The following is a 26,503-nucleotide window of genomic DNA, read 5'->3' on the forward strand; positions in this document are numbered from 1 at the left end:
AGAGAGCAGACCTTGTCCTGGGAGCAGAGCTGCAGCAACCAGAGCCAGAGGGGCCAGAAAAGCAGCCCAGGAAGCAGGTCAGTGCTAGGAGCAGACTCACAGAAGCAGCCTGCAGAGCAGACCTGTCCTGGGAGCAGAGCTGCAGCAACCAGAGCCAGAGGGGCCAGAGTGGTGGAGCTGGGGCTGGAGCAGTCCAGAGCTGGGTGCAGTGAGCAGCAGAGGAGAGCGAGGGGGACCCTGGGCAGTGGGCCCAGCACAGGCAGACGCCTCAGCCAAGAGGCTCTGCAGGCCAGGCTTGGATCGTAACCCTGACAGGGCGGGGGCGACACTGGGAAGAAGGGTCCTACCACTTAGAGCCTGAGAGAGTGTGGCCACCACCAGAGCAAGTGTCCAACCCACAGCATCCCTACAGCCCAGCCAGGCCCTGAGAAGAAGGCCTGGGACTTACAAGGAACAGACTGTGAACTGCCCTGACATTCCAGAGACACTGTTTGTGATGTTCCCTGCCACAGAGCGGGTTGATGTGTTTCCTTTAACCTTTCCCATTTTTCCTTATTCTTTTTAAAATTAATTGTTGATTAAATAACTTGCATTTGCTTTAACTTGTATGGAATGGTCAGTGGGTCCGAGAAGTGACCAGTGCAGAGAGAGTACCCCGGAGTGGGGACACCCTAGCCCCTGTCCTAGGTGACCACAGCAGGGTTGGAGGTCGAGCTCCCAGGAATCCTGGGCCCAGCCTTGTTGGGGTTCTGAGGACTCTGCCAGACAGGAGAGTGGAAGGGGAGTCCTCCAGGGCAGGGAGGCCACTGGGTAAAGGAAGTGGGAGCGAGGACTCTGATCCTTTCGCTAGCCCACTTCACCGGGGTAGTGCAGAAGCCAGGAAAGTTCCCCACAAGAGCGAGACTATTCCCCCGCTTACACATGCTTGAACCTTAGGCAATATACCCTACACAGGTCTCTACAAGCCTAAGTAGTACCTCAAACATGTACACATATTTTTAGCAATGTAATCTCCCACCACCTCCCCACTGCCGGAGCCTTTCCCTGCCACTTTGAAAGGCTCTGGCAGCAAGGAAAGGCTCTGGCAGTGGGGAGGCAGTGGAGAAAGGCTCCTGCAGCAGGGAAAGGTTCTGGCAGCTCCTGTACTCTCTGCTACACTCTCTACTAGCAGCTTTCTACTACACTCTGCTGTAAACGTAGACAGCCTATGGGGCTATGCTCGCATTAGCTCTGGAGTGTATACATGGCCTCTTTGTTTCCTTGTACTCCCCCTTCTGTCTCCATTTGTTGTTTCTTGTCTTATACTGAGATGGCACGCCCTGTGGGGCAGGGACTAACTCTTTGTTCTGTGTTTATGCAGTGCCTAGCCAATGAAGTCCTGCTCCAGGACTGGGGCCCCTAAGTGCTATGGTAATACAAATATAATAATAATAGTAATAGTAACAGTAACAATACTAATAATGTAAACTACTATTCAAAACAACCAACAAAAGCACAGGATCCTCTTATGTCTATCCTTTATGAGAGAGGTCAATTAGAAGTCCTTGGAAACTAATTCTGACAATATGCAGCAAATATTTACACACAATATGCAGGCACCACCAGTTTACACTTTGATTATCTTCTAAAATGTGTATCCTTCTTGGAGATGTACTTTACTTTTATGAATACATGCCATAAAGAGAGTTCTTATTTTTTTTTAAAGTCCAATCCCTCACAACATTCTATTCTATTCAGGTTCTTATGCTGTCCTCGCCATTGTCTAATCCTACCCTATAGGGATAAAACCTGCAGCGAGCTGCACCCCAATTAAACTTCAGAAGACTTGGCAAGTACTTAGAAATCTAAACAAAATACCTGATTGACTATAGACAAAAAAATGCTCCACAAATTGCTCTGCTCCAACTTAATAAACTAGATCCAAATGCTTTAGCCAAATTTTCAGAAATTCTGGCATTCAGCCATCTCTTAGAAATACTGAGAGACAAATCTGCCTCTAGTTCAAGCCAAGTCTGACAGTTCCTATATTCAATATTTCACACAAAAAAAGCACAAATATAAGTGAGGGAGTAAAACCTTTTACGCTGGTTAAAAAGGAATGTTTTGCCTAATGAAATTCAAAGAGGAAAAAAATAGAGCTCACTGTGATTGCATAATCACTTTCCAGCCACAGAATGCACTTGACTGTAGAAAACAGCATTTTTCAAAAGTCTTCACCATAAATGGAAGGGTTTTGAATTTTAAAAAGTACCACACACCGCATTCTGTTGCAAAATAGCTAAAATGATGTGCTACTTTATTTACTTCAGGTTAAAATTCCATATAGGCATCCCTCCTATGTTCTAGGCACTCATAAATAATATCAAAAATCAGATGTAAAAAATCCGATTCTCTACCTCTATCAACTAAAGATCAATAGTCATCTTAAACATCAAAATATTACAAAAAAGACATAATAGCAAAGTAACAATAATATGTCCTATCATCCCTCTGATCATCACCTGCCAAAACGTCTGGAAAAACATGTGCCTTGCACCATGCCCAGAAGGTTAATTAATTCAGGTTCAGGTCTAACAAAATTCCTAAACTATGACCTGAACTACTTACAAAAGCCACACTGATATAATCCCTCATGACTTCTGGTTGTTTCCCCCAGCCTACCGAAATTATCTTCCTTTTATAAAGACTAACCATCAGACAGCTAGCCTCTTATTCATGCCCCCTCCTGCAGAGTTATTTGTACCATTGAATCGGATGGTTTGACATGAAGGAGATATAGAGCAAAGTGTCATTAGCACTCTAAAGCATGACAGTCCATGCCTCCTTATCAGACAGCTTCATATTCAATCACACACACACACAAATTGTGTGTGTGACCAGGACAGAATCCTGTAGTTCCCCCTTTAGGGTAACAAATAACCCCTAATTTCCCTCAGAGTCCTCCAAAGTAAAACAATGTGCTACTAGGTTTCAGAGTAGCAGCCGTGTTAGTCTGTATTCGCAAAAAGAAAAGGAGTACTTGTGGCACCTTAGCGACTAACAAATTTATTTGAGCATAAACTTATGCCACAAGTACTCCTTTTCTTCAATATGCTACTATTTACTGCAAACTTGTCAACACCACTTCATGTTCAGCAGTATCAAAAGGCAGCAGCATGGACACTGCTGGATAGGAGATCATTGCCCAAACCCAGCAATGTAGTTTCAGTTTCATACCAGAATCTAAAGGCAGAATGATCATGAGGCAATCAATATGATGGTGTCACGTTACATTTCTCTTCCTCTGCTACTTCTGAATGGAATTCTCTCACTCTACTAGGGCAAATTACCTCCTTTCTCCTCCTTCAAAACACCTGTTAACGATCTGCATTTTTCAGTGAAAACCATGGCAAGTATCTTTCTACTATTAGAAGTTATACCATACAAATTATACCTAAATTATTATTTTGTTGCTGTTAGTGTAGAGAGAACTCCTGCTGAATTATCATCCCAGGTACAACTTCTTTAGAACCATATTCTGAATTTCTTTCAGAAACAGTGAAATTATAGATCTTGTAAATATAAAATTAAATTTTGCCCATGCAGTACAAGTAGTTTACAATGCATGTAGCTATTACTCCAATTTGAAAATTGTCCCATTCCTAATGCTTATCTCTAAGGATTTTAGTCCAAAGTCATAAATTTCACATCTCATAGAACTTTTGGCTTTGGTCAAAACAGCATCCACAACTGTAGTATTCCAAAGGGAATAAGAATAGCAGTCTTGACATTCTTTGGACCATATATGTGTATCACTTTCAAGACAGGAGAGTGCAACCACTCAATCATAGCAGGGCCTTAAACATGAGCACAGCTACAAGACCCACAGAGTCCTTAGCTCCAGGAACTCTCTCAGATTTGTCCTGGAGCCATTTGCTCTCCAGTTCAACCTAGAGGGCTTGTCATACCCTCCCTAGAAAATAAGCGTGCCTCTTATCCTATAGGGGATGGAACAAGACAGTAACTTTTTCTCCATTAGGCCCCACAGATATATGATAGATACATTTTTTCAGAGATTATTTAAAGATGGACACTTGTTACTTAGAGGAGTTGGTTGGGACTTCCTGTTCTGACTCTTCAGTTCCTCCTCCTTTTTCTTCTCAGCTTAGTTTGTTGTAACATAAAAGGAGCTGTATTACGTGAACTAAACCTTGTGCCATCTTTGGGTTAGTCCATAGTTAAAACAATAGCCACCACCCTTAAGTAAAATATCACAGGTACAGAAACACGAGCCTGAAATTACTGGGTTGTTTATGGTCATCACATATAATAGCCAGAAACACTAATCAAAGTATAGCAAAAGTTTGGGGATTAAAGACTCCCTGTTGCATTCAGATTCCCAAGCAATTTCCACAGTATTCCAGAATCAAAGAGGAAAGTTAAAGGGAGAGCCTTAAAAATCAGTAACTAAAAATCCGTGAGCTAGTTCCCACTTCTAAATAAAAAAAAAAAAAGAAATTAAGCCAGCAATGGTTAACAGGTTATGAATGTCAAGAACCAACTGCACCTATCACTGATACTAATACTATCCAAGATACCAAGAAGGTATCAGTCTCAGAGTCCAGGGATGCATAAACATCATTTACAGATACAAAATCTACCTTACACAACTCCAAAACAGCCATCTGGAACTCTTAGGATCTGTCTAGCACACTATTACAAATAAGACAAGAGGTTATGAAACAGGAGAGAAAGGGGAATTTTAAAAGAACTATAGTGCATTCTGTGACCATAGGTTGCTTCATCTGAAGACGTGTCTAACATTATTTACAGTAGAAGAATACAAGGCCACAAGACTGCAGCTTGTATACATAGAAAGAATAAAGCTGCCAGCGCACAGTTTCTTCTTACTGAAAATAAGGTAATAAGAAAAAGAACATTAAGAGTCAACAGACTTCCGTACATAAAGCCCAGGACTTCAAGCAGACAGCAGAGAATAAATTCAGATTCCCCATAGGAATTACATGCCTTGCCTAATCAGAGGCCTAACACGGAACCTGGTCAAAAAGAAAGCACCACTAGAGGATGTGAACCAATGATGTCTCTCCCGCTCTGGGTTACACTTACTGCTGTGGTTTAACTCTTAAGGGTATTAATGCCACAGCCTTTGTCAGGCATTTTTGAAGAAACTCCAATGCAACTAAAGGAACCTGATAGTTTTAATGACTTTCACTAACAGCAAAATAAAGTGACTTGCATGTTTGGCAACAAACATGGAGCTACTGGATCTCATAGAATAAAGAAGAGTACTAGTTATGACAGAGGAAAAAACCTTAAGACAGAACTCTTACAAGTTTCTTGAAATCACGATGTTGAATCACACATGTCTTTTTGAGACCTGAGCCAGAAACAAGACCTACTAGTGGACATCTGCAACTTCTCATCTTGCATGGCACAGATGATTATGGTACTGACTTTGTCTGCCAGTTCTTACAGGTACCCTCATGAAGGCGAGACAGGGAAGAATAAAAAGGCCAAAAATTACAAAGGCATGTTCTGAAGTAGTTTACAGAGAGTGGCAGTAGGTGCAATAGTAGGGCAGCATGGAATTCAAAAAAGATACTATCATATCTAAGAAGAGGCACCTACATCTGGATCTGGATTTTTCTCCTGGGAGAACTGCTCTGCAGTACTGACTGCACAGTGACTTAAATCCTCTGTGAAATGTTTTGTCTCAGAAGATACATTTTTTTCAGTCAGTAAGAGAAAGCTGGATCCAAACCAGAAAACACACACTAAGTGCCCTTTATCTCAGCTAGGCAACTACTGTTGTGTTGTCTGTACTCACTAGCACTGTCTTCCATATCAAGATGTCTCTAACAGATGAAAGAACCTTCCTCAGAGTACAGGACATGGATTAGAGACAAAACTACTAATGTTAGACATATTTACATAGCAGGACAGGATAACTTGCATCCAAGAGTTCTAAAAGAGCTGGCCAATAAACTCTGTGGACTGTTATAGTTGATTTTTAATAAGTCTTGGAACACTGGGGAAGTTCCAGAGGACTGGAAGAAAGCTAATGTTGTATCAATATTTTAAAAAGATAATCAGGATGATCTCACTTAATTATAGACTTGTCAGCCTGACTTCAATTTCAGGGAAAACAATGAAACAGCTGATATGGAACTTGGTTAATAAAGAATTAAAGGATGGTAATATAACTCATGTCAACCAATGTATGTTTAAGGAAAATAAATCTCGTCAAATTAAATTTGATATAATTTTAGATTAGACTATTTACTTTGGTTGATAATGATAATAGTGTTGAAGTAGTGTACTTAAAACTTCTGTTAGGCATTTGATTTGGTAACAGAATATTTTGATTAAGAAACTGGAATGATTCAAAATCAACAAGGCACATATGAAACAGATTTAAAAACTGGCTAACTGTTAGCTCTTAAAATGTATTTGTAAATGGGGAGTCAACACTGAGTTGGTGTGTTTCTAGTAGGGTCCCACAGGGATTAGTAATATCATCATCAATGACCTGTCTCAACCTGTGCAAGACAGAGCTTATGCTTGTGGGCTGAGTGAAGAGTTCACAGCCACAGTGCAGTCTCCTTTGGTTGAGCCACAATCAAAAAATTCAGCGTGTAGCTCAGGAGTGCTCTTGGATTAAAGTGAACTAATTCTAAGATCTCACCTAATAGCATTTCTACCATATCCAGTTGGCTAGAAGACTTATTTCCATCCTGCCAAATGATGATGTGGCCTCAGTTATTCGCACCTTTGTTGCCTCTCAGCTGAACTAAAGCAATGGGGGTATGGCATCTTCACAACTGAGGAAACTCCAACTGCTAGAGAATGCTGCAGTCTCCTCTCAGCAACACTAGCTACTGTGAACACATCAAATTTGTCCTCCACTCCTCACACTGGTTTCCCATAGAATAATTAAGCATGTTCAAAACCACAGTCCTTATCTTCAAGACACTTTATGGCGTGGTCACAGGGTGCCTAAAAGATCGACTAAAGCTCTAGGATGAAGATCATGGTTGACAACTACGCTCCTCTGGCAAAACTGAACTTTCAACTGTAATGTGTAAAGATTGTCTGTGAAGGAGACTGAGCTATTTTGGAGGCTGGCCCAAAACTATGGAATTAACCACCCCAGGAATGAAGGGCCATTACAAACTTCATCACTGTCCACATGTCTTTGACCTCGCCTTCTAAATTAATTTGATTTTAAAAAATGCGTTTAATCGGCGTTTTAATCACACTGTTAAACAATAATAGAATACCATTTATTTAAATATATTCTGATGTTTTCTACTTTTTCAAATACATTGATTTCAATTACAACAGACTATAAAGTGTACAGTGCTCACTTTATATTATTTTTTATTATATTTTTACAGTGCAAATATTTGTAAACAAAAGAAATAGTCTTTTTCAACTCACTTCATACATGTACTGTAGTACAATCATGAAAATGGAACTTACAAATGTAGAATTATTATTATTATTTTACATAGTGTCTTCTGGAATGGTGGCTGAAACATGAAGGGGCATATGACTGTTTAGCATATCTGGCACCCGGCAACACCAGCTATGGCTAAAAATGCCATTCAAATGCTTGTTCTCAATTTTAGGTGGCATTGTAAATAAGAAGCTAGCAGCATTGTCTCAGACAAACTTGTTTGTCTTAGCAATTGGCTTCACAAGAAGTTTAACATTCTTTTGGTTTTTGTTTTGTTTTTGAGTGCAGTTATGTAACAAAAAAAATCTACATTTGTTAGGTGCATTCCATTTTCAATAAAGAAATTGCACTACAGTACTTGTATGAGATGAACTGAAAAATATCTTTTCTTTACATACAAAATGGGAAATGACTGCCTATGAAGGAGTACTGCGGAAAGGGATATGGAGGTCATAGTGGACCACAAGCTAAATATGAGTCAACAGTGTAACGCTGTTGCAAAAAAACCTGAACATTATTCTGGGGTGCATTAGCAGACATGTTGTAATCAAGGCACGAGAAGTAATTCTTCGACTCTACTCCGCGCTGATTAGGCCTCAATTTGAGTACTGTGTCCAGTTCTGGGTGCCACATTTCAGGAAAGATGTGGAGAAATTGGAGAGAGTCAAGAGAAGAGCAACAAAAATAATTAAAGGTCTAGAAAACATGATCTATGAGGGAAGATTGAAAAAATTGGATTTGTTTAGTCTGGAAAAGAAGAGACTGAGAGGGTACATAACAGTTTTCAAGTACGTAAAAAGTTGTTACAAAGAGGACGGAGAAAAATTGTTCTTAACCTCTGAGGATACGACAAGAAGCAATGGGCTTAAATTGCAGCAAGGGAGGTTTAGGCTGTACATTAGGAAAAACTGTTTAGTTGCTTCTGAAAATTTGTCAGAGATAAGCTGTAGGCCGCTTTCACTATGACTATGTCAGGGTGGTTAAGCACTGGAATAAATTGCCTAGGAAGGTAGTGGAACCTCCATCATTGGAGATTTTTAAGAGCAGGTTAGACAAACTCCTGTCAGGGATGGTCTAGATAATACTCAGTCCTGCCATGAGTGCAGGGGACTGGACTAGATGGCCTCTCGAGGTCCCTTCCAGTCCTATGATTCTATTATTTATCTTTTTTTACAGTGCAAATATTTGTAATACAAATAATATAAAGTGAGTACTGTACACATTGTATTCTGTGTTGTAATTGAAATCAATACATTTGAAAATGTAGAAAACATGAAAAATACTTAAATAAATGGTATTCTAATATTGTTTAACAGTGCGACTAAAACTGTGACTAATCGGGATTAATTTTTTTAATCCAGCTAATTTGTTTTGGGTTCATTGCTTGAGATAACTGTGACTGACAGCCCATATATCTATATCTATCTATCTATTATAATTTTATAATATTATAGAATATAAAAATATTCACAAAACAAAAACCCTTCTCCCTCCGGGGAGTAGATGAGAGAACAAAAGCATGACATATATTAATCAAGTAACTTTATGCACTACTGGAAAGTGCTCAGATATTACAGTGATGAGAGTGGTGTAAGAATCTTCATAGAATAGAACAGAAGAAATTAAAAGAATATCATTACTGATAAAATTTGCAAATGATAAAAAGATTGGGGACTGGTAAGTAATGAAGAGGACAGGAACTGTTCAACATGGTCTGGATCTCAACAATCAGCAATATGTGTTTCAATATGGCCAAATGTAAGATCTTACCTTTAGGAACAAAGAATGAAGACCATACTTACAGAATGGGGGATGTTATCATGGGAAGCAGTAACTTTAAAAGACTTGAGGATCATGGTGGATAATATTGAGGATCATGGTGGATAATAAACTGAACATGAGCTCTCAGTGCAACACTATGGCCAAAAGATCTAATGAGGTCTTTGGATGTACAAACAAAGAAATATCAGATAAGAATAGGGAGGTTATATTACCTCTGTATTTGGCACAGGTGCACCTACCATTGGAATACTGTGTCCAGTTCTGGTGTCCACAATTCAAGGATGTTGAAAAACTGGAGAGGATTCAGAGAAGAGCCATGAGAATAAGTAAAGGACTGGAAAACATACCTTTTAATGAGAGATGCAAGGAGCTGAATTTATTTAGCTTGTATGATGGAATATACCCTGTATTCACACCCATCATGCTACTGTAATAATCTTTGTACAAAGTATGCCTGTAGGTATCTTTTGAAAACTCAAAATCTGCTGGTCAGTATTGTCCTGGTAAAATATGTGTGGCAACACTGTACGTGAAGTTAAAAGATTCCAGTGTGTGGTGTTAACAATACGTGTGGTGTTAACAATACATGTTCCAAACCCCAGAGCCCTGCCCAAACAGAAGCTGGCAAACCGGTCTGTCCTAAACAAAGAAATGTGTGCTTGCCTTAATTTACATTTAAGCAGTAAACAGAGTCATCAAGCAGGAAGGGAAGACAAAGGAAGTTCAAACAGGTGAAAAAACCAGGAGGGAACGAGACTCCTGGATCTCTGGTGGAAATTTTTTCAAGAGGGGGACTGAAACTATAAAAAGGAGGCACAAACATTCCAATGCACCTCTTTTTCTCTCCCTGCCCATCGCATTCACTGTACCTGAGGAGACAAAGAAAGCAGCCACTGGACTCTGTGGGAGAGGTCCTGACCTAAAGACTTTGGTCAGTAAGACTGCTGAAAGCATGTGGTGAGAAAACTTTGCTTTGAATCTATATAGTTTCTTAAGTTAGGCACCAGTAAGTGTTTTATCTTTATTTTTCTTGTAACTATTTCTCACTTTTATGCCTCATTACTTTCACTTAAAATCTCTCTCTTTTTAGTTAATAAACTTTTTTTATTGTTTTATCTAATCCAGTGTGCTCAAACTGAAGTACTGGGTAATGTCATTTGGAGTAACAAATTGTGAGCATATAATTCCCTTAAAGAAATAATGGACTTACTATATTTGTACGGTCCAGGAGCAGCGGGGCAGAACAGGACTATCATGGGGTGTATGTGCCACATGCTAGCCCAGCAACCAAATGGGTAATACAGGCACTGCTGGCCACAGCTGATCTGCATTTTCACAGCAGCTGGGAGAATAAAAGGGCTGGGAAGCAGAAGAGGGGGGAGGCTAACAGGAAAGTGAGCAGACTGGAAAAAGGAACGTCTGTGCTAGAGAGACGCCCGGGGACAAACACCCCAGAAAAGCAGCAAACAGGCCAACAGATTGAAGAGCCTACAAAGGCCTGAGGGAAGGTAGAAAGGAGCTCAGGGCACTGTCAGAATCGACGAATCCTTATTCTACTTGTCTAGCCTGAGGGCCCTGAACTGGTATCCAGAGGAGTGCGTTGGCCTAAGTTCCACTCACTGGCAGACCTGAGAACAAAGAGTTTCCAGATTCCTGGACACCAAGAATGGACTGACCACCCTGCTGAGCTGCGTGATCCAGAGCCACACCCGTCTGTTTGTCCAGGGGGGCACTGTTGCATGGACACTGCCTCACAAGGCCTTATGTTTCTGGGGAAAAATATGGGACTGGGATTGTGTTCGGATCACCCTGTAATAATTTTTAAGGCTAGTAAGAGCCAAGGTATGGCTGGCTGGCTGGCTGCACAACACTCACAGACATAGCTGGGAGTGACTTACATGCTGGAGGCTGTTTGTGAACAGTCTAGGTTGGGGGCCACAGCAGCAAAACATTGTAAAGGGCACCACAGGTTATAGGGCAGGGGTGACACAGCTACTCAGTCTGGATTGTACCCTGGTATGTCACAGCTTGTTCAAGAGAAGGTTAAGGGATAACTTAATCACAGTCTACAAGTGCCTACATAGGGAACAGAAATTTTAAAATAGAGGCCTCTTCAATCTGTCAGACAAAGGTATAAAAAAGCTCAATGGTTGGAAGTTGAAGATATACAAACTGAGACTAGAAATAATGTGCAAATTTTTAACAGAGAGGGTAATTAACCATTGGAGCAACTTACAGGGGCTGTTATGGATTCTCCACCACTGGAAATTTTAAAATCAAGATTGGATGTTCTTCTAACAGATATGCTCTAGTTCAACCACAGCTATTGGATTTGCAAAAGGAATTAATTCAGGAAAGGTCTATAGCCTGTTTTATGTGGAGGTCAGACTAAATTATAAGAATGGTCCCTTTTGGCCTTAAAAACTGAATCTATGAAAACAGAAGAGCTAACAGACTTTGCTGCAAATGCGACTATAGTATTTGATATTCAGAGAGATCAGACAGGATAATCAAAATAGGCTCATCTGATTTAGAAATGGAAGACCCAGGTACAGCAGATGATTCAGGGATTGTTCCATGATAGTTCTGGGTACTGAATGCAGGAGGGACAAAGATCCAGAAGTTGAGGATTCAAGCAAGTTGCTCTTCATAAGACATTTCTTTCCCCTTTTTTTTAATTTGCTTTCTGACTCACGTTGAGTAAAAGTGTTGTTCTCTTGGGAAGGGGCAAGAGTATGCTTCTCATACTTACTCCACAGCAAGGCAGAGCAAGACTGCGGAATGAAAGGCATAGGATGCTGTCCAGGATCTTTAGTGCAAAACTTTTGCCATAGTTCAATGTGTGCTACCACCTATCACAGATGTAATCACATCAAACAACACAAAAGTTTCTAACCAGTTTACCAGAACTGCAGAAAGGAGAATGACAATGGAGACAAAAGATGCACAAGGAGCCTCAGTTTTGTCAAATGCTACTTACGCCAAGAGCAGCTTGGTAGGTGACCTCAGATGGGAAGGTAAATGAAGGCCCAGTTGTAACCGGGCTGCTAGGGGGTGGGGTCACAATTAGTCCTGTGGTACTGATATGAACCTGTCAAAAAAAAAAAAGATTGATGTCAGTTTTAGGTAGTTCCTAAAACAATATCTTGTCATGGTAGATTGGTACGCTTTTTGATTAATGTACTACCAGCACTCTTCTGTGAATACCACCATCAGCAACTTTAGCTTGTTACTTTGACTTTCTGGTAGTAATTTACATAGAATATTTGTATTAGATGACACTGCTAATTTTTCAGGCTCTATATAAGACAGAAATGATCTTTCAGAAAAACTGGGAGATATACATGCAACTAACTGGGTGAAAAACACTATATGTTTATTTTTCTCTTAATAGCAGAGAGCAAATGAGTTTAAATATAAAACATTTAATTAGTTTGTAAGCTTTATGTGAAATCCTCTTAGCATTTTATAGCTTTCTTTAATATATTCTCCCCACAACTGTCAACTTTACAAGTACTGTACTACAGAAGATTGTTCATCAAAGACAGTAACGTGTAATCAAGACATTAGAAGAACACTCAAGGTTTTTTAAAAATAGAATCAGATATAATCTAATACTCTCCCTTATCAGTATCAGAAATAACATCAGAGATTGTTCAAAGTCCAAGAGTGTCTGAAATCAAATTTATCTTTTACCATGTATGCTCTTTGTTAATTTTCAGTATTTTATTCAATTTGGACAAAATTCAACTGAGTAGTCCAGTTTCTTGTTCCCATATATTATAATAAATCTGCTGATGGTTTTCTTTTATTTACAGCACTTGAACAAAATGCTTAAACTGAAAAACCTTTCTATTCACATTACAATAGGCTTTGCACAAAAAAAAAAAAAATCCCCCAAAACCCCTAAATTTGGAGCCTAAACTAGTAGAAAACATCCCTTTACATATAATTTATTACATATGTTTAGTTTGAAAAGGATTTGAAGCCTTTATTATGACAAAAATGCTTTAGAATATTCATTAAAATGTATTAAATGTTTTGTATTTAATTTCAGGTAGCTTACCTGAGAAGGAGCACTGCAGGAGAGGCCTGTCAGTTCACTTATTCGGGCAGCCGCTGTGGGGTTACTGGAGCTGATGAGGACAGGAGGACTTATTTCCATTGAGTGACGGTTTTGAGAAGACTGCGAGGACTTGTTGGACATGGTAAGGGAGGTAAAGGAATGCCGTTTTTTGGTGTTCTTCTTTGTATCAGTGTGCTTTTGGACTGAATTGTTGTGGGATGCCCCAGAGGTACCTTCTCCAGAGTCAACAACAGAACCTGAGGGCTTATCCAACTCTATCAGCTGCTTGGCTGCCGTATTAAACTGCAAAACAACCAACACATTAAGAAATGATTTTAGAAATCTTTAAGAAAATTAAAGAAATAGTTGACTAGACAGAGGAAACACTTCTAGACCTTACTTTTATTCATAAATAAGAATCAAACTGAAAACTATAGAATTCAGAACTCTTTATGATGTACTGACTCACTCTACATCTAGATGCCCTACAGGTACAAGTCTTTCACTATAACCTACTTAAGTGAAGTTTGACATGGTCATTCCACACTAAGTCTTTTGAGCTTTTCCAAAGAGATACAACACAAGCCTGAAGACCTAATGCTTTTGTGGTCACTTCTGTTAATGGATTTCACAACTCTTGCATGTTTGATTAGCAGAAGCAGTAATAAAAGCAACAGACTTTTGGTTTTAATTTATCCATTAATATCTTGTCCATTATGATAAATTACACTATATTAAGTAGGCAACTAAATCCTGTCTCTGTAATAAAGAAATAAAGGATCTTGGGCATTTTAATCTTCTGACCGTCAGAAGATTAACACTAGATAAAATAAAATAAAATTGAGAAGGGTAAGAGTTTATTCTTCATAAAACCATGTTATTAACTGCCAGGAATTTCTATGTATAGCTTAAAACTGTTGTAAGAAGCAGTATAGGGAGACACATTCATTCACGAACTAAAGTACATCAATACAAGTAGACTGCAAGTGTTTCTTAAAACATATTAATCCTCATTAAAAATAATGCCAATTTTTAGTGTGAATAACCTCTATTTGGAAAATTCGTTTGTATTTTGCCAGGGGGTGGGGGGCAGGGAGGCATATTTTTTCATGAAGAACCAAGTAAGAACAATCAAGAGGAAAGTATAGGATTATTTACTATGGAGTCACTGTTTTTTCACGTCAGCATAGTCTATTCTTTATTTACCTTAGCCATTTTCCTGGGAGCCACAAGACTTCTGCAATGTTCAGGGGAAGTTTAAAAAAATGCTTTATTTTACCAAAACCTCACTATATAATTATTGTATTATTTGTATTCTGGCAGCCCCCACACTGAGCTAGGTGCTGTCCACACAAAGGAAGCCAGCCTATGCCCTGAACAGCTTACAATCTAAGAAGGTAAGTACTATACAAAAGGTGGGAGATAGGGATAAAATATACTATCAAAATAGTGTGTGCTTGTACATGTGTGTACAAATATGCCCACATGCATACATATACAGACTTTATTAAAAATATTAACTATCCCCAACTGACTTCTACTTCAGCCAGTATTAGTTGGCAAATTTCATGTAGACTTCATAATACAAATGGGTCTTTAACTGGGATCTGAAGGATCTGTTCAGGGAAGAAATTCAATGCCAGTGGGAGTGTGTAGAAAAAAACACATGTGGGAGAAACAGATAAATGGGGGTAAAGGCTGGAATTGCCAGAGTAGTGGAGGATCAACATTAAAACAGACAAAAGCAGATAAGTAGGAAAGGGCAGAGCTGTGGAATGCCTGGAAGGCAAGGACAAAAGGTTTGAACTTAGTGTCATGGAAAGGGGGAGTCAGTGGAGGCATTCAAAGGGTGGGATGACATGGTCAGAGCAATAATACTGAAGATGATCTTACTGTTTTGAATGGAGTAGAGAACAGCAATAGGAATTTCACAGAAGACACAGGATTAAACAACATGGTGGTAAACATTTCCAAGACCTGTGTATACTATGACTTCCCCTGTTGCTACCATTGGTGGTGAATTATATCTTTCAAAGACTGTTAGTACAGGCAAGGCCACAGATAACTTAGGGTAGTCCTGTTCCATTGTAGAAAGACCCTAACCATAATGATTATACACACAGCTCTGCCAATGAATTTGCAAAACCATGCTCCTTATTTAGTATTGAGATTCAACATTTTATAAAAAGACTAAAAACATGTTTTTAAGAAGCTTAGGGAAACATTTTATGCTAATTTATTACAGTGCTTTAAATTGATTAAATTCCAGATACGTGGGTTGGAGGACACAAAGCAAGAAAAAAAAATGTTAACAAGAAGCTGAAGAAAATTGCTCTGCCACTTGAATTTTCATGGTTCTATCCTGCAGACTGGATAAGTAGCTAGGCACTGTGAGGATTAGACATACTGCAGATTTTGTACTCATATCCATTTTATTCTTCCATCTCAGATTAAAATTCTTCATATCATTCACAAGAATATGCACATCCTAACTTCTAGCAAAACATGTTTTAAACAATGGCAATGACAGTTTAAATTCCCATCCATTTCTATTCTGTCTGCAATGTATGTAATGAAGATTTTGTTCCCAGATGACCCAGAATTACAGAAAGAAAACCAATACTTCATTTATAAAGCAAGAATCACCTATTGGGGAAGAGCAATTAAATGAGTGAAAGGGCTTACCCAAGGGTCTCAAAAACCACTGCTAAAAGCTTCCTCAGGTAACTGTTCCACTTAATTATGTTTGTTTGCTTTCTGAAACTAATAATGCCTGCAGGATCTGTTTCCTCTATTTAGAGGGAACCCCAAATTAGAGAAAGATTTTTGGCATGTTTATGGGATTAATCCAAGATTAGTCAAGCGTAAGGAATCTGCTGAACTCTCTTAGGCAGGGAAACAAACACAAAAGAGCAGCACATAGGCTAAACCTACGTGGAATGCACTGGCTATTGGCCTTTCCTTAAAATAATATGGAGACTGTAACAGTTACAGAGTATAGCTGCTTGCTTCTTCCTTGGGATAGGAAAGGGAGAGCTCATCCAGTCTGCTCTCGTGTGCCTGAGCTGCAGACACATCAGAGGATCAGTGAAGCATACATCCCCACCCCTAACTACAAAGCACAAGGAAATAAGCCACACCACATTTATGTTCCATTTATTAGTTCCCTCTTCTCAACCTCAACCACCTGTCATCTACCACCCACAGCCCACCTTCAACCTGAATACCAATGGGCACACTTGAACTCTGACTAGAATTTACTAATTATATATTCATGTGTTTTCATGATCAATATAGAATTGGTATGGCTTTCATAAGTTACATTGTAGGTAGTACTGTAAGGGATTTAGTATAGGTGTGCGTATATAAATAAATCTGGTGTCCAATTGCAAATGGTGAGTGCAAGACTGGTTTTCGATAGTGCTTAAGAAAGCTTGTATGAATTGGTTATATATGTTTTTAGTGATTGTTCTAAAGTTTGTGTTCATGATAATGTAGAAATTACAGAACTGAAGACCTTCACCATATAGGCTACAATGAATGTATTGCCCTTTAGCCTTTTCTGGTACGAACAGTTAGCTAAGTTTCATCTCAGCACTTTCATTCAGCATTAGGCTGGGGCTAAGTCTCTCTCAGTCAAGGATCCTTGATTGTGAAATTCCCAAACAGACTACTTTTTGGGCACACTTCGAGACCCATTTATTTCCTTTGGCTTATCTATTTTGAGGACCCTTTTCAATGTGAATGTAAAGGTTATTTACAATGAATACTTCTCTTTAAATAAATTTGACATGTACCAGAGCATGATTTTTCCATTAAGAACATGAAGTACTCTTTTTGAAAGCAATGAAAAACATTGACTTTTGAATAATTTTTCCATTGTACATTCCAGGCTGACAAGACAAGTGAAGGCAAGTTTATATAAAACGTTTAATTCGACTGTTCTTGATTTAATATTACCAGAAGAGACTAATTTTTTCCCCAACACTATAATTAAGACTACTTTGTCTAATGGTGATCAACAGCGAGTCTAGCCTAATAAATGCAAGATTTTAAAAGTACTGAGTCAGGAATTCAACCTCCCTAAAAGGAATGGAGATAATTAAAAAATGAAACATGTTAAACTACTTTTTTGATGGGTTGGGGCTAGGGCAGGAAGAAGAGGGCTAGTAAGGAACACGACTAATTTGGTAGGTAAATCTTGAGTTCTCAGTGACTAAACTCACAAACTAAGGGATGGATGCATTAGACATTATACTATCTTCTTAAAATTCTACCAAAATGAACATTTCACTTGTATTGTTAATACTTGTATGTTTTGTGCATTTGGCATAGATTCACTTTTTTAAAGACTACAGGTGGATTATTGTAAGAGTGCCTCCCATTCATTCCACTGCAGTTTCAACAAGTTACTTCACATTTCAGAAATCTGAAAATAATATTTTCCTTTCTATATGCCCTATAACTGAAAAGCGTTTCCCAAAAAACTTTTTACTCCATTATATGTACCACTTTACTTTCTAGCTGTTACTGGAGACTTAAAAAATCTTTATATTTGGAGGAACGCCTATGTGGATTTCATTTCTTGTTGAAGAAAGAAAGAAGGATAAAATGTGGTGTTTATTTAAGAATGTACATTGTACTCAGCACTATAGACTATGCATACCGTGATACAGCATGGCCAGAAGGCAGCAGGAGAGTGATACAGGAAAGATATGTAAGTCCCATGATGAGGAGAAGCCTTATTCCATGTAGAGGGAAGAAAGGTTTCTATAGATTAATTAAAAGCACCTGAAGCCAATTAGAGCACCTAAAGCCAGTCACCTGATAAAACCCCCTGCTTCAATCAGCCAGGTGAAGGAGTTGGAGCAGAGTGGTTTGGAGTTGGAGCAGAGAGCAGTTTGAAGGAATTAAAGCAGAGGAGAATTTGGAGAAGAACAAGACCCTAGGTAAAGAGACACGTGGCTTGTGCAGAGAGAGGGCAGGAACCCACAAGCTGAAGAGCAGGAGAGGGAAGTAGCCCAGGGGAAGGAAGCACTAGTTCAAGTGGTTTGCCACTATCCCTAGGGCCTCTGGGCTGGGACCTGGAGTAGAGGGCGGGTTACTAGTGTGACAGTAGATACCCTAGTTCAGGGGCAGGAAACTGCGCCCTGAACACCCCCACACACACAAGAAGAGGAAGTGCAGGACCCATCATAATTGTGCTAGCAATTTGCCACAATACTGATTGGTCTTGACTGGATAACTCTGGTACTCCTGGCGCTCAATATAGAGGCCTGTCGACCTGCCACCCCCTCAGTTCCCTCTTGCTGGCTACTCCGACAGTGGGGTAGGAGGGTGGGTATTGGAATGGACATGAACAACACATCTCAAAGAACAAGAGTTACGAGAAGGTCAGTAACTGTTTTTTTCTTCTTTGCGTGCTTGTTCATCTCGATTCCAATCAGGTGACTCACAAGCCCAAGTTTAGGTGGTGGGATTGGAGTCGTCCACTGATTGGAGCACTGCTCGTCCAAAGCCTGCATCATCTCTGGTCTGCTGGATAATCATACAGTGCGTGGCGAGAGTATGGATGGAGACCATATTGCTGCTCTGTGGATTTCCTGAGTGGGAACCTGAGCCAGGAACGCTGTTGATGAAGCTGCGCACTGGTGGAGTGCACAGTGATCGGCGATGCAGGAACCCTGCCAGGTTGTAGCACTCATGAATACAGGACGCTATCCATGATGAGATGTGTTGTGACAATTCCGGCAGAACGTTCATTCTGTCCACCACTGCCATGAATAACTGGACTGATTTTTCTGAATGGTTTTGTTCTCTCGATGTAAAAGGCGAGCACCCTGTGGACATCCAGAGCGTGTAGTCTCTGCTCCCTGCTGCTGGAATGAGGCTTAGGGTAGAACACCGGGAGAAAGATGTCCTGGTTGATATGAAACTGCGACACAACCTTCGGGAGGAAAGCAGGATGAGGTCTGAGCTGAACTCTGTCGTTATAGAACACGGTGTAGGGAGGCTCTGACGTTAGGGACCTGAGCTCAGACACCCTCCTGACCGAGGTTATTGCTACCAGGAACACCACCTTGTAAGAGAGGTAGAGCAGGGAGCATGTTGCCAACAGTTCGAAGGGTGGTCCCATGAGCCTAGAGAGGACCAGGCTGAGGTCCCAGGCTAGGACAGGCTGTCGGACATGAGGGTACAGTCTGTCAAGTCCTTTTAAAAATCAGCTGACCATAGGGTTCGCAAACACCGAGCGGCCCCCTGCACCCGGATGGAAGGCCGATATGGCAACTAAGGGCACTCTTATTGAAGACAACGAAAGCCCCTGCTGCTTCAGATGGAGGAGGTAGTCCAAAATGAGCAGCACTGAGGCTAGTATCAGGGGTGAATGGCACTGCGCCAACCAAATTGAAAATCTCTTCCACTTGGCAAGGTAGGTGGCTCTCGTAGAGGATTTCCTGCTGCCAAGGAGGACTTTTCTGACCTGGTCTGAACAGGAAAGCTCCATCGGGTTCAACCATGGAGCTTCCATGCTGTAAGGTGAAGCAAGTCGAGGTTCGGATGTTGAAGACGACTGTGATATTGTGTCAGAAAGTCCGGGAAGAGTGGAAGGGTGACCGGGGCTTCCACAGACATGTCTAGGAGAGATGTGTACCAGTGCTGTCGGGGCCGGCCTGGTGTTATCAATATGACCTGAACCCCTTCCCTCCAGGTCTCGAGGAGTACCTTGTGAATGAGCAGTATGGATGGAAAGGCATAAAAGAGATGCCCTCCCCATGGAACGCTTTCGCTCTGGAGCCCAAGCCGTGATTCTGGAAGGAGCAGAACTGCTGACATTTCCTGTTGTATCACGTGGCAAATAGGTCTATCTGGGGAAAGCCCCATCTCTGGAAGATTGAGACCACGACGTTCAGGCAAAGGGACCATTGATAGGCATGAAACAACCTGCTGAGGTGGTCTGCCAGTTTGTTCTGTACCCTGGGGAGGTACAACACTTGCAGGGGTATTGAATGTTTCACACAGAAGTTCCACAGCATGACGGCTTCCTGGCACAGGGAAGAGGAGCGTGCACCCCCCATTTGTTGATATAAAACATTGTTGTTGTATTGTCCTTCATAACTGATACACAATTAAGTGTTCACAGAAGGTCTGGCATGCAAGATGCATTGCTCTCAGCTTTCTGACTTTGATGTGGAGAGCCAGGTCTGCTTGAGACCAAAGACCTTGGGTCCTGTGGTCTCCCAGATGAGCTCCCCAGCCCAAGTCTGATGCGTCCGTCACTTGCAACAGAGATGGCTGCGGAGTGGCGAAGGGAATCCCTGAGCACACCTCCTGAGGGTCGAGCTACCACAGGAGGGAGTCGATGACTGGGCGAGGCAAGATCACGATCCTGTCCAAGCTGTACCGGCCTGGGCAATACACTGACGTGAGCCACGACTGAAGAGGTCGAAGCCTATGTCTGGCATGCTCCACCACGTAGGTACAGACAGCCATGCGTCTGAGAAGCTTCAGGCAGTTTCTTGCTGTGGTGGTGGGAAACTGTCTGGTGCCTCGAATGATATCTATCAGGGCCTGAAACCTTGCTCGTGGCAGGTATGCCCTGACTTAGGTCAAGTCCAGTACTGCCCCTACAAACTCTATCCTCTGGATGGGGGACAGAGTTGATTTTGCTTCGTTCAGAAGGAGACCCAGGTTGTCGAAGGTGGCTCTGATGAATCTGACCTGAGCCTCCACTTGGGTCTTGGAGAGGCCCTTGATCAGACAGTTGTCAAGGTATGGAAACACCTGTACCTGGTGCTTGCGCAAGAATGCAGAGATGACTGCTATGCACTTGGTGAAAACTCGAGGTGCTGCTGACAGGCCAAATGGAAAGACTGTAAACTGGTAGTGGGTACCATTCACCACACACCTTAGGTACTTTCTGTGGGGCTAGGTGATTATGATATAGAAATATGCATCCTTCGAGTCAAGGGGAGCATACAAGTCTGCTGGATCCAGTCATGATTGAGGCCAAAGAGACCATGCAGAACTTGAGTTTCTTCATGAACTTGTTGAGTTCTCACAGGTCCAAGATGGGCCTGAGGCTGCCTTTGGTTTTCAGTATAAGGAAATACTGGGAATAAAAACCCTCACCCCAAGTGCTCCTGAGGAATCTCCTCTAGTGCCCCTAGAGATAGGAGCAACCGCACTTCCTGGACAAGGAGCTGCTTGTGAGAAGGGTCCCTGAAGAGGGACAGGGAAGGGGGATGGAAGGGTGCGAGGGCACAGAATTGGATGGAGTATCCCCTCTCTAACGTGTGGAGCACCCAACAGTCCGAGGTGATACGGGACCATGCACGGTTGAAAGGGGATAGTAGAGATGAGAAGGTAAGGCGGGGTGGATCCAGTTGGGGATCTGGTGCGCCGTTCTCGTCTGCACCTTCAAAAGGACTGTTTTGGCCCAGAGGGTGGTTTAGATTGGTCAGAGTTCTGACCTGAGGACGGGTGCAGTCGCCTTCTGCCGGTCCTGTTCCTCCTCCATGAGCCGTCCTGACGATTCTGCAGCTGGTAGAACCGTGGAGGAGGTTGTGGCCTAAAATGTTTACGCTGTCTAGCCAGAGAATGGAGGCCCAACGATTTGAGAGTGGCTCTTGAATCCTTCAGGCTCTGCAGCCTTTTATCCGTCTTTTCAGAAAATAGAGCCGGACCCTCGAAGGGGAGGTCCTGAATCATTTGTTGGAGCTCATATGGCAAGCCTGAGACTTGGAGCCCCTCCTCACAGCTATGCCTGTGGCCATTACAGGAGTAGCTGCATCCGCTGCATCCAGTGCAGCTTGTAGCGAAGCCCTGGAAATGAGCTTCCTTTCCTCCACAGGAGCTGAAAATCGGCGCAGGAGTCCTACAGCAAAAGCTCCACAAAACTAGCCATTGCCCTGCATGTGTTGAAGCAGTACCTGCTGACAATGGCCTGCTGATTTGAAATGCGGAGCTGTAGGCCTCCAGTGGAGTAGACCTTTCTCCCATAAAGGTCAAGCCTTTTCGCCTCCTAATTCTTCGGGGAGGGTCCCTGGAAGCCCTGATGCTCACGTTGGTTGGCAGCTTTGACCACGAGAGAGTCAGGTGTGGGATGTGTGTATAAGTGCTCGTAACGCTTGGATGGCATAAAAAGTAGTGTCTTTCATTGTGGTTAGCTGTAGGGGGCAAAAAGGTCTGCCACAGAGGTTTTGTGGTGTCAGAGATCATAGAATCATAGAATAACAGAGTTGGAAGGGACCTCTGGAGGCCATCTAGTCCAACCCCCTGCCCAGAGCAGGACCAATCCCAACTAAATCATCCCAGCCAGGGCTTTGTCAAGCCTTACCGTAAAAACTTCTAAGGAAGGGGATTCCACCACCTCTCTAGGTAACGCATTTCAGTACTTCACCACCCTCCTAGTGAAAAAGTTTTTCCTAATATCCAACCTAAACCTCCCCCACTGCAACTTGAGACCATTACTCCTTGTCCTGTCATCTGCTATCACTGAGAATAGTCTAGATCCAGCCTCTTTGGATCCACCTTTCAGGTAGTTAAAAGCAGCTATGAAATCCCCCCCCCCATTCTTCTCTTCCATAGACTAAACAATCCCAGTTCCCTCAGCCTCTCCTCATAACTCATGTGTTCCAGTCCCCTAATAATTTTTGTTGCCCTTCGCTGGAGGGCAATGCGAGCAGGTCTGGAGGGGGCGAGGTCGTCCATCATTGGATCTGCATCTCCACTACCTCCTCTGCCTGAATGCCCAGGCCCTGGGAAACCCTTCGCAACAATTGCTGCAGAACCCTGTTGTCCTCTAAGGCTGGGGCTGTCGCCGTGCCCGCCAATGCCTCATCTGGCGAGGACGAGGAAGAGACCCCCATGAGGGGTGACTGATCCCTTTCTTCTGCACCCAAGGGGTCCCGCAGCACCCGGGTTTCTTGGCCCAGTGCCAACACAGATGGTGTCGCACCCCTCAGTGTAGGGGCTGCATATATTGACACAGGCACCTGGGCCCAGTTGCACCAGAGGCATCAAAATGATAGTGCAGGGTAGTAATGGGCCTACCCACGACCCTGCCAGTGCTGGCGGTGCTGGCAGGGGTACAAATGAGGCTGAGGCCACTGACGTCTCCCTGGAATGAAACCCTTGGCTTTGATGAAAAGCCCAAGGAGTCCAAAAGGGCCATTGCGCTGAGGTCTGCCATTGGGGTGGGCCATGGTACCAGGACATGGACTGTCTGCTCCTATTCCTCCAGGACCAATAGGAGTCTGACTCAGACTCTGAGGTGTCTGAAAACAATGACTTTGGGGGAGCAGCACTTCTAGACACCAAGCTTTCGTGCTGAGGGCTCGGGGATCAGTATGGCTACTGAATGTGCTCTGGTGCCAGGAGTGGCACACCGGGGTCGGAGATTGGTGGGCCATCATAGCGGGCTTTCCCCTTGAAGGAGCCTGGGGAATGACTGGTGCTGATGACCTGTCCCATCTGGGAGGAGAGAGAATAGTGCTGAAAGGTGAAGCAGTTCTTGGGCAGCCTCAAACACCTCAGGTGTCGAAGGAAGGTGCAGCTCATGGCTCGGCGAGTGAGGAGGGTCCGGACTCAACCGCCCTTCCACGTGGGCAGGACTTGGCGCGATCATCACTGGTGGAGCAGCACTAGTGTGGCCCGACACGATTCTCACAGCAGCAGGCTCCTTAGGCCTAGTAGGGAGAGAGCCACCCCGCTCCAGCCTCTTCTTTTGCAGCACCAACGATTGCGAACAGTGACTGCATGCGGCATGTGAGCCGTGAGTGGAGCCAGGATGGTGCCATGAGTCTTTATCCTTACCCAGCACCGGTGCTCATGCTGACGATGCTGAAGTGCTCTGCACTGAGGAGGAGGTACTCAGTGCAGGGTCCATCGACCCAGGGTCGGACATGGGGAAGAGTGCTGCCTCCATCAACAGGACCTTCAGGTGCTGCTCTCTATCTTTTAAAGTCCTGGGCCAAAAGGTCTTACAAATGGCACGACAATCCTTCTGATGGTCCTCTCCTAAACACTTTAGGCATGAGGTGAGGATTGCTTCTGGACATACACTTGCCGCAGGCTTTGAAGCCCAGAGACCCTGGCATGCCCCGGCATCGGGAGAGCAGAGAAGCGGATCCCCCCCCACCCCCAAGGAAACTTATCTAACACTAACAAAATACTAAATACTATCTATTAACAAACAATGGAAAACTAATGGAGAACAGTGTAAGAAACTGCTAAATGCGCCTGTTGAGACAAGAGCACAGGGAAGTTCCAGCTGTCACTGGCTGTAAGAAGGAACTGATAGGTTGGCGGGTCAACAGGACTCTATATTGAGCACCATGAAGGCAAGAATCCAAGGGGCGCCCAGGCCAACCTGACAGATGCTGCTAGGGGAAAAATCTTCTGACTACTGTGCATGTGTGCACGCACACACCTGATTGGAATCAACATGAACAAGCACTCGAACAAGAACTAGGAGTGACATGGTGCTGCCACATTCTGTGTAACTTTATGCGAATTACTTAACCTATACCTCAGTTTCCCTGTCTGTAAAATGGAGATAATACTCACAGGGGTACTGAGAAGCTAAGTTCTTGAATGAATGTGCACTGCTCAGATACTACAGTGGTGAGTAACATAGAAAAGCTAATGTATAAATAAATGAAATTAAGCAGTGACCTGGGTCCAATTCCCAGCTGAGTCACAGACTTCCTCTGTGTACTTGGGCACAGCACTTAGCCTCTCTCATTTCTGCATCTGTAATATGGGGATAACACTTATTTTTGCCCATGCTCTGTCTTGTCTATGTAGACTGTAAGGTCTTCACAGCAAGGAGTATGTTTTACCATGTGTTTACACCGGCTTAGCACAATGGGACCTTAATGTCAGTTGAGATCTCCAAGCACTTCTACAGTACAAACAATAATTATTACACCAGTGCTCCATAGCCTGTACTGGTTGCATTACGATTTTTGGATGGAATTTCAGGTGTTGACTTTCTCCTATGAAGTCCTAACTGATTTGGGCCTATATACCCAAGAAACCACCTCTCTTCCTGTTTAAACTTACCATATTTGCACTCTCCACTCCCAGGTCTAAAAGAGAGGTTTCAGGCTGTTTTACATAAAGGGTCCTCAACTTTGAAATTCACTCCCTTGTTTGGTCCACAATAGCCTAGATTTGCTGACCTTCAATGACGCTCATTTACTTTGGTGTGGTGGGCATTAGGGAGAAATGGAAGCGTATTGTATACCTGATTCATTCATTTTTTTCTATTTTGTGAGTAAGTGTTGGTTGGGAAGGACCAGGCGCCTCGCAGGACACACAAGAAGGCAAAGTCCCTGCCTCAAAGGGTTTACAATATAATATTAAATGTGATATAATGAACAAAGGCAACAAACAGTAAGGAGAGAAAAGGGTGAGGATGCACATTCACTGCATCAGCAAGTTTATGAGGTTACTCAGTTTACTCATGTACATATATTGGATTAATATTATATGTTTTAGAATTATAGTCAGCATTTATAGTTTTAGAAAGACATATTTCTATTTATTTAAAGTACTTTTCTCATACGGCCAGTATACAATGGCACAACTTTACTCACCTCAACATACGAAATGGGAAATATCCCTATCTTGTCAGCCAGCATTCCTTCAGCCCAGTTTTCATCTACTCGGCGAATCACAGTCAGCACATCATCCTGTACAAACATGAAGTAATTATGTCTCCCAGCTCAAATTAAGCTATTCATTTAATTTCTCTCCAAAACACAAGCATCATCAGACAAAGGGGTACATGAAGAAGAATTCCATAGCAGGAGCTTCATTTTCACAATAGGAACCTGCAGTTTTTGGAATTAAAATGATTTCCAGTAGAGCTTCCTCATCTTGGTCAAGTCCTGCACAGCAGCCCAAGAACTAATCTCAAAAGTCAGTTATTTGGGTTTCTCCTGAGCAACAGACTGCCTGCTGTGCCAACTGTAGTGTATTCCATCAATCCCTAATTGAGTCTCAAACTCTCCTTACTTATAAGCTAGCTTGCTCCCCTGTGTTCCCAGCTGTTGCTTTTCTCCTCATGTAAGAACATTAGCAAACTTAGAAAGCATAACTGATATCATCTCCTTTGAAATACAGAATTTTAGTTTTAAGCATGCTTGCAAAGAAGCTATTATTTGCTCAATAAATTTATTTTGCCCTAG

General features: G+C 42.4%; 1 protein-coding gene across 2 annotated transcripts in view; it reads right to left on the minus strand.

The window, feature by feature from the left end:
• Positions 1-26,503, minus strand: part of SH3RF1 (SH3 domain containing ring finger 1) — a 188,652-nt gene that overhangs the window by 49,014 nt on the left and 113,135 nt on the right. For both annotated transcript variants that reach the window (XM_084625390.1, XM_084625389.1), the window contains exons 4-6: positions 25,910-26,005; positions 13,308-13,610; positions 12,222-12,332 (exon numbers count right to left, since the gene is read on the minus strand). In XM_084625390.1, coding sequence (XP_084481516.1) covers positions 12,222-12,332; positions 13,308-13,610; positions 25,910-26,005 — 510 coding nt within the window. The remainder of the gene's footprint in view (positions 1-12,221; positions 12,333-13,307; positions 13,611-25,909; positions 26,006-26,503) is intronic.

This window comes from Lepidochelys olivacea, assembly GCF_965140295.1.
Source record: "Lepidochelys olivacea isolate rLepOli2 genome assembly, chromosome: 4".
Classification (NCBI taxonomy): Eukaryota; Metazoa; Chordata; order Testudines; family Cheloniidae; genus Lepidochelys; species Lepidochelys olivacea.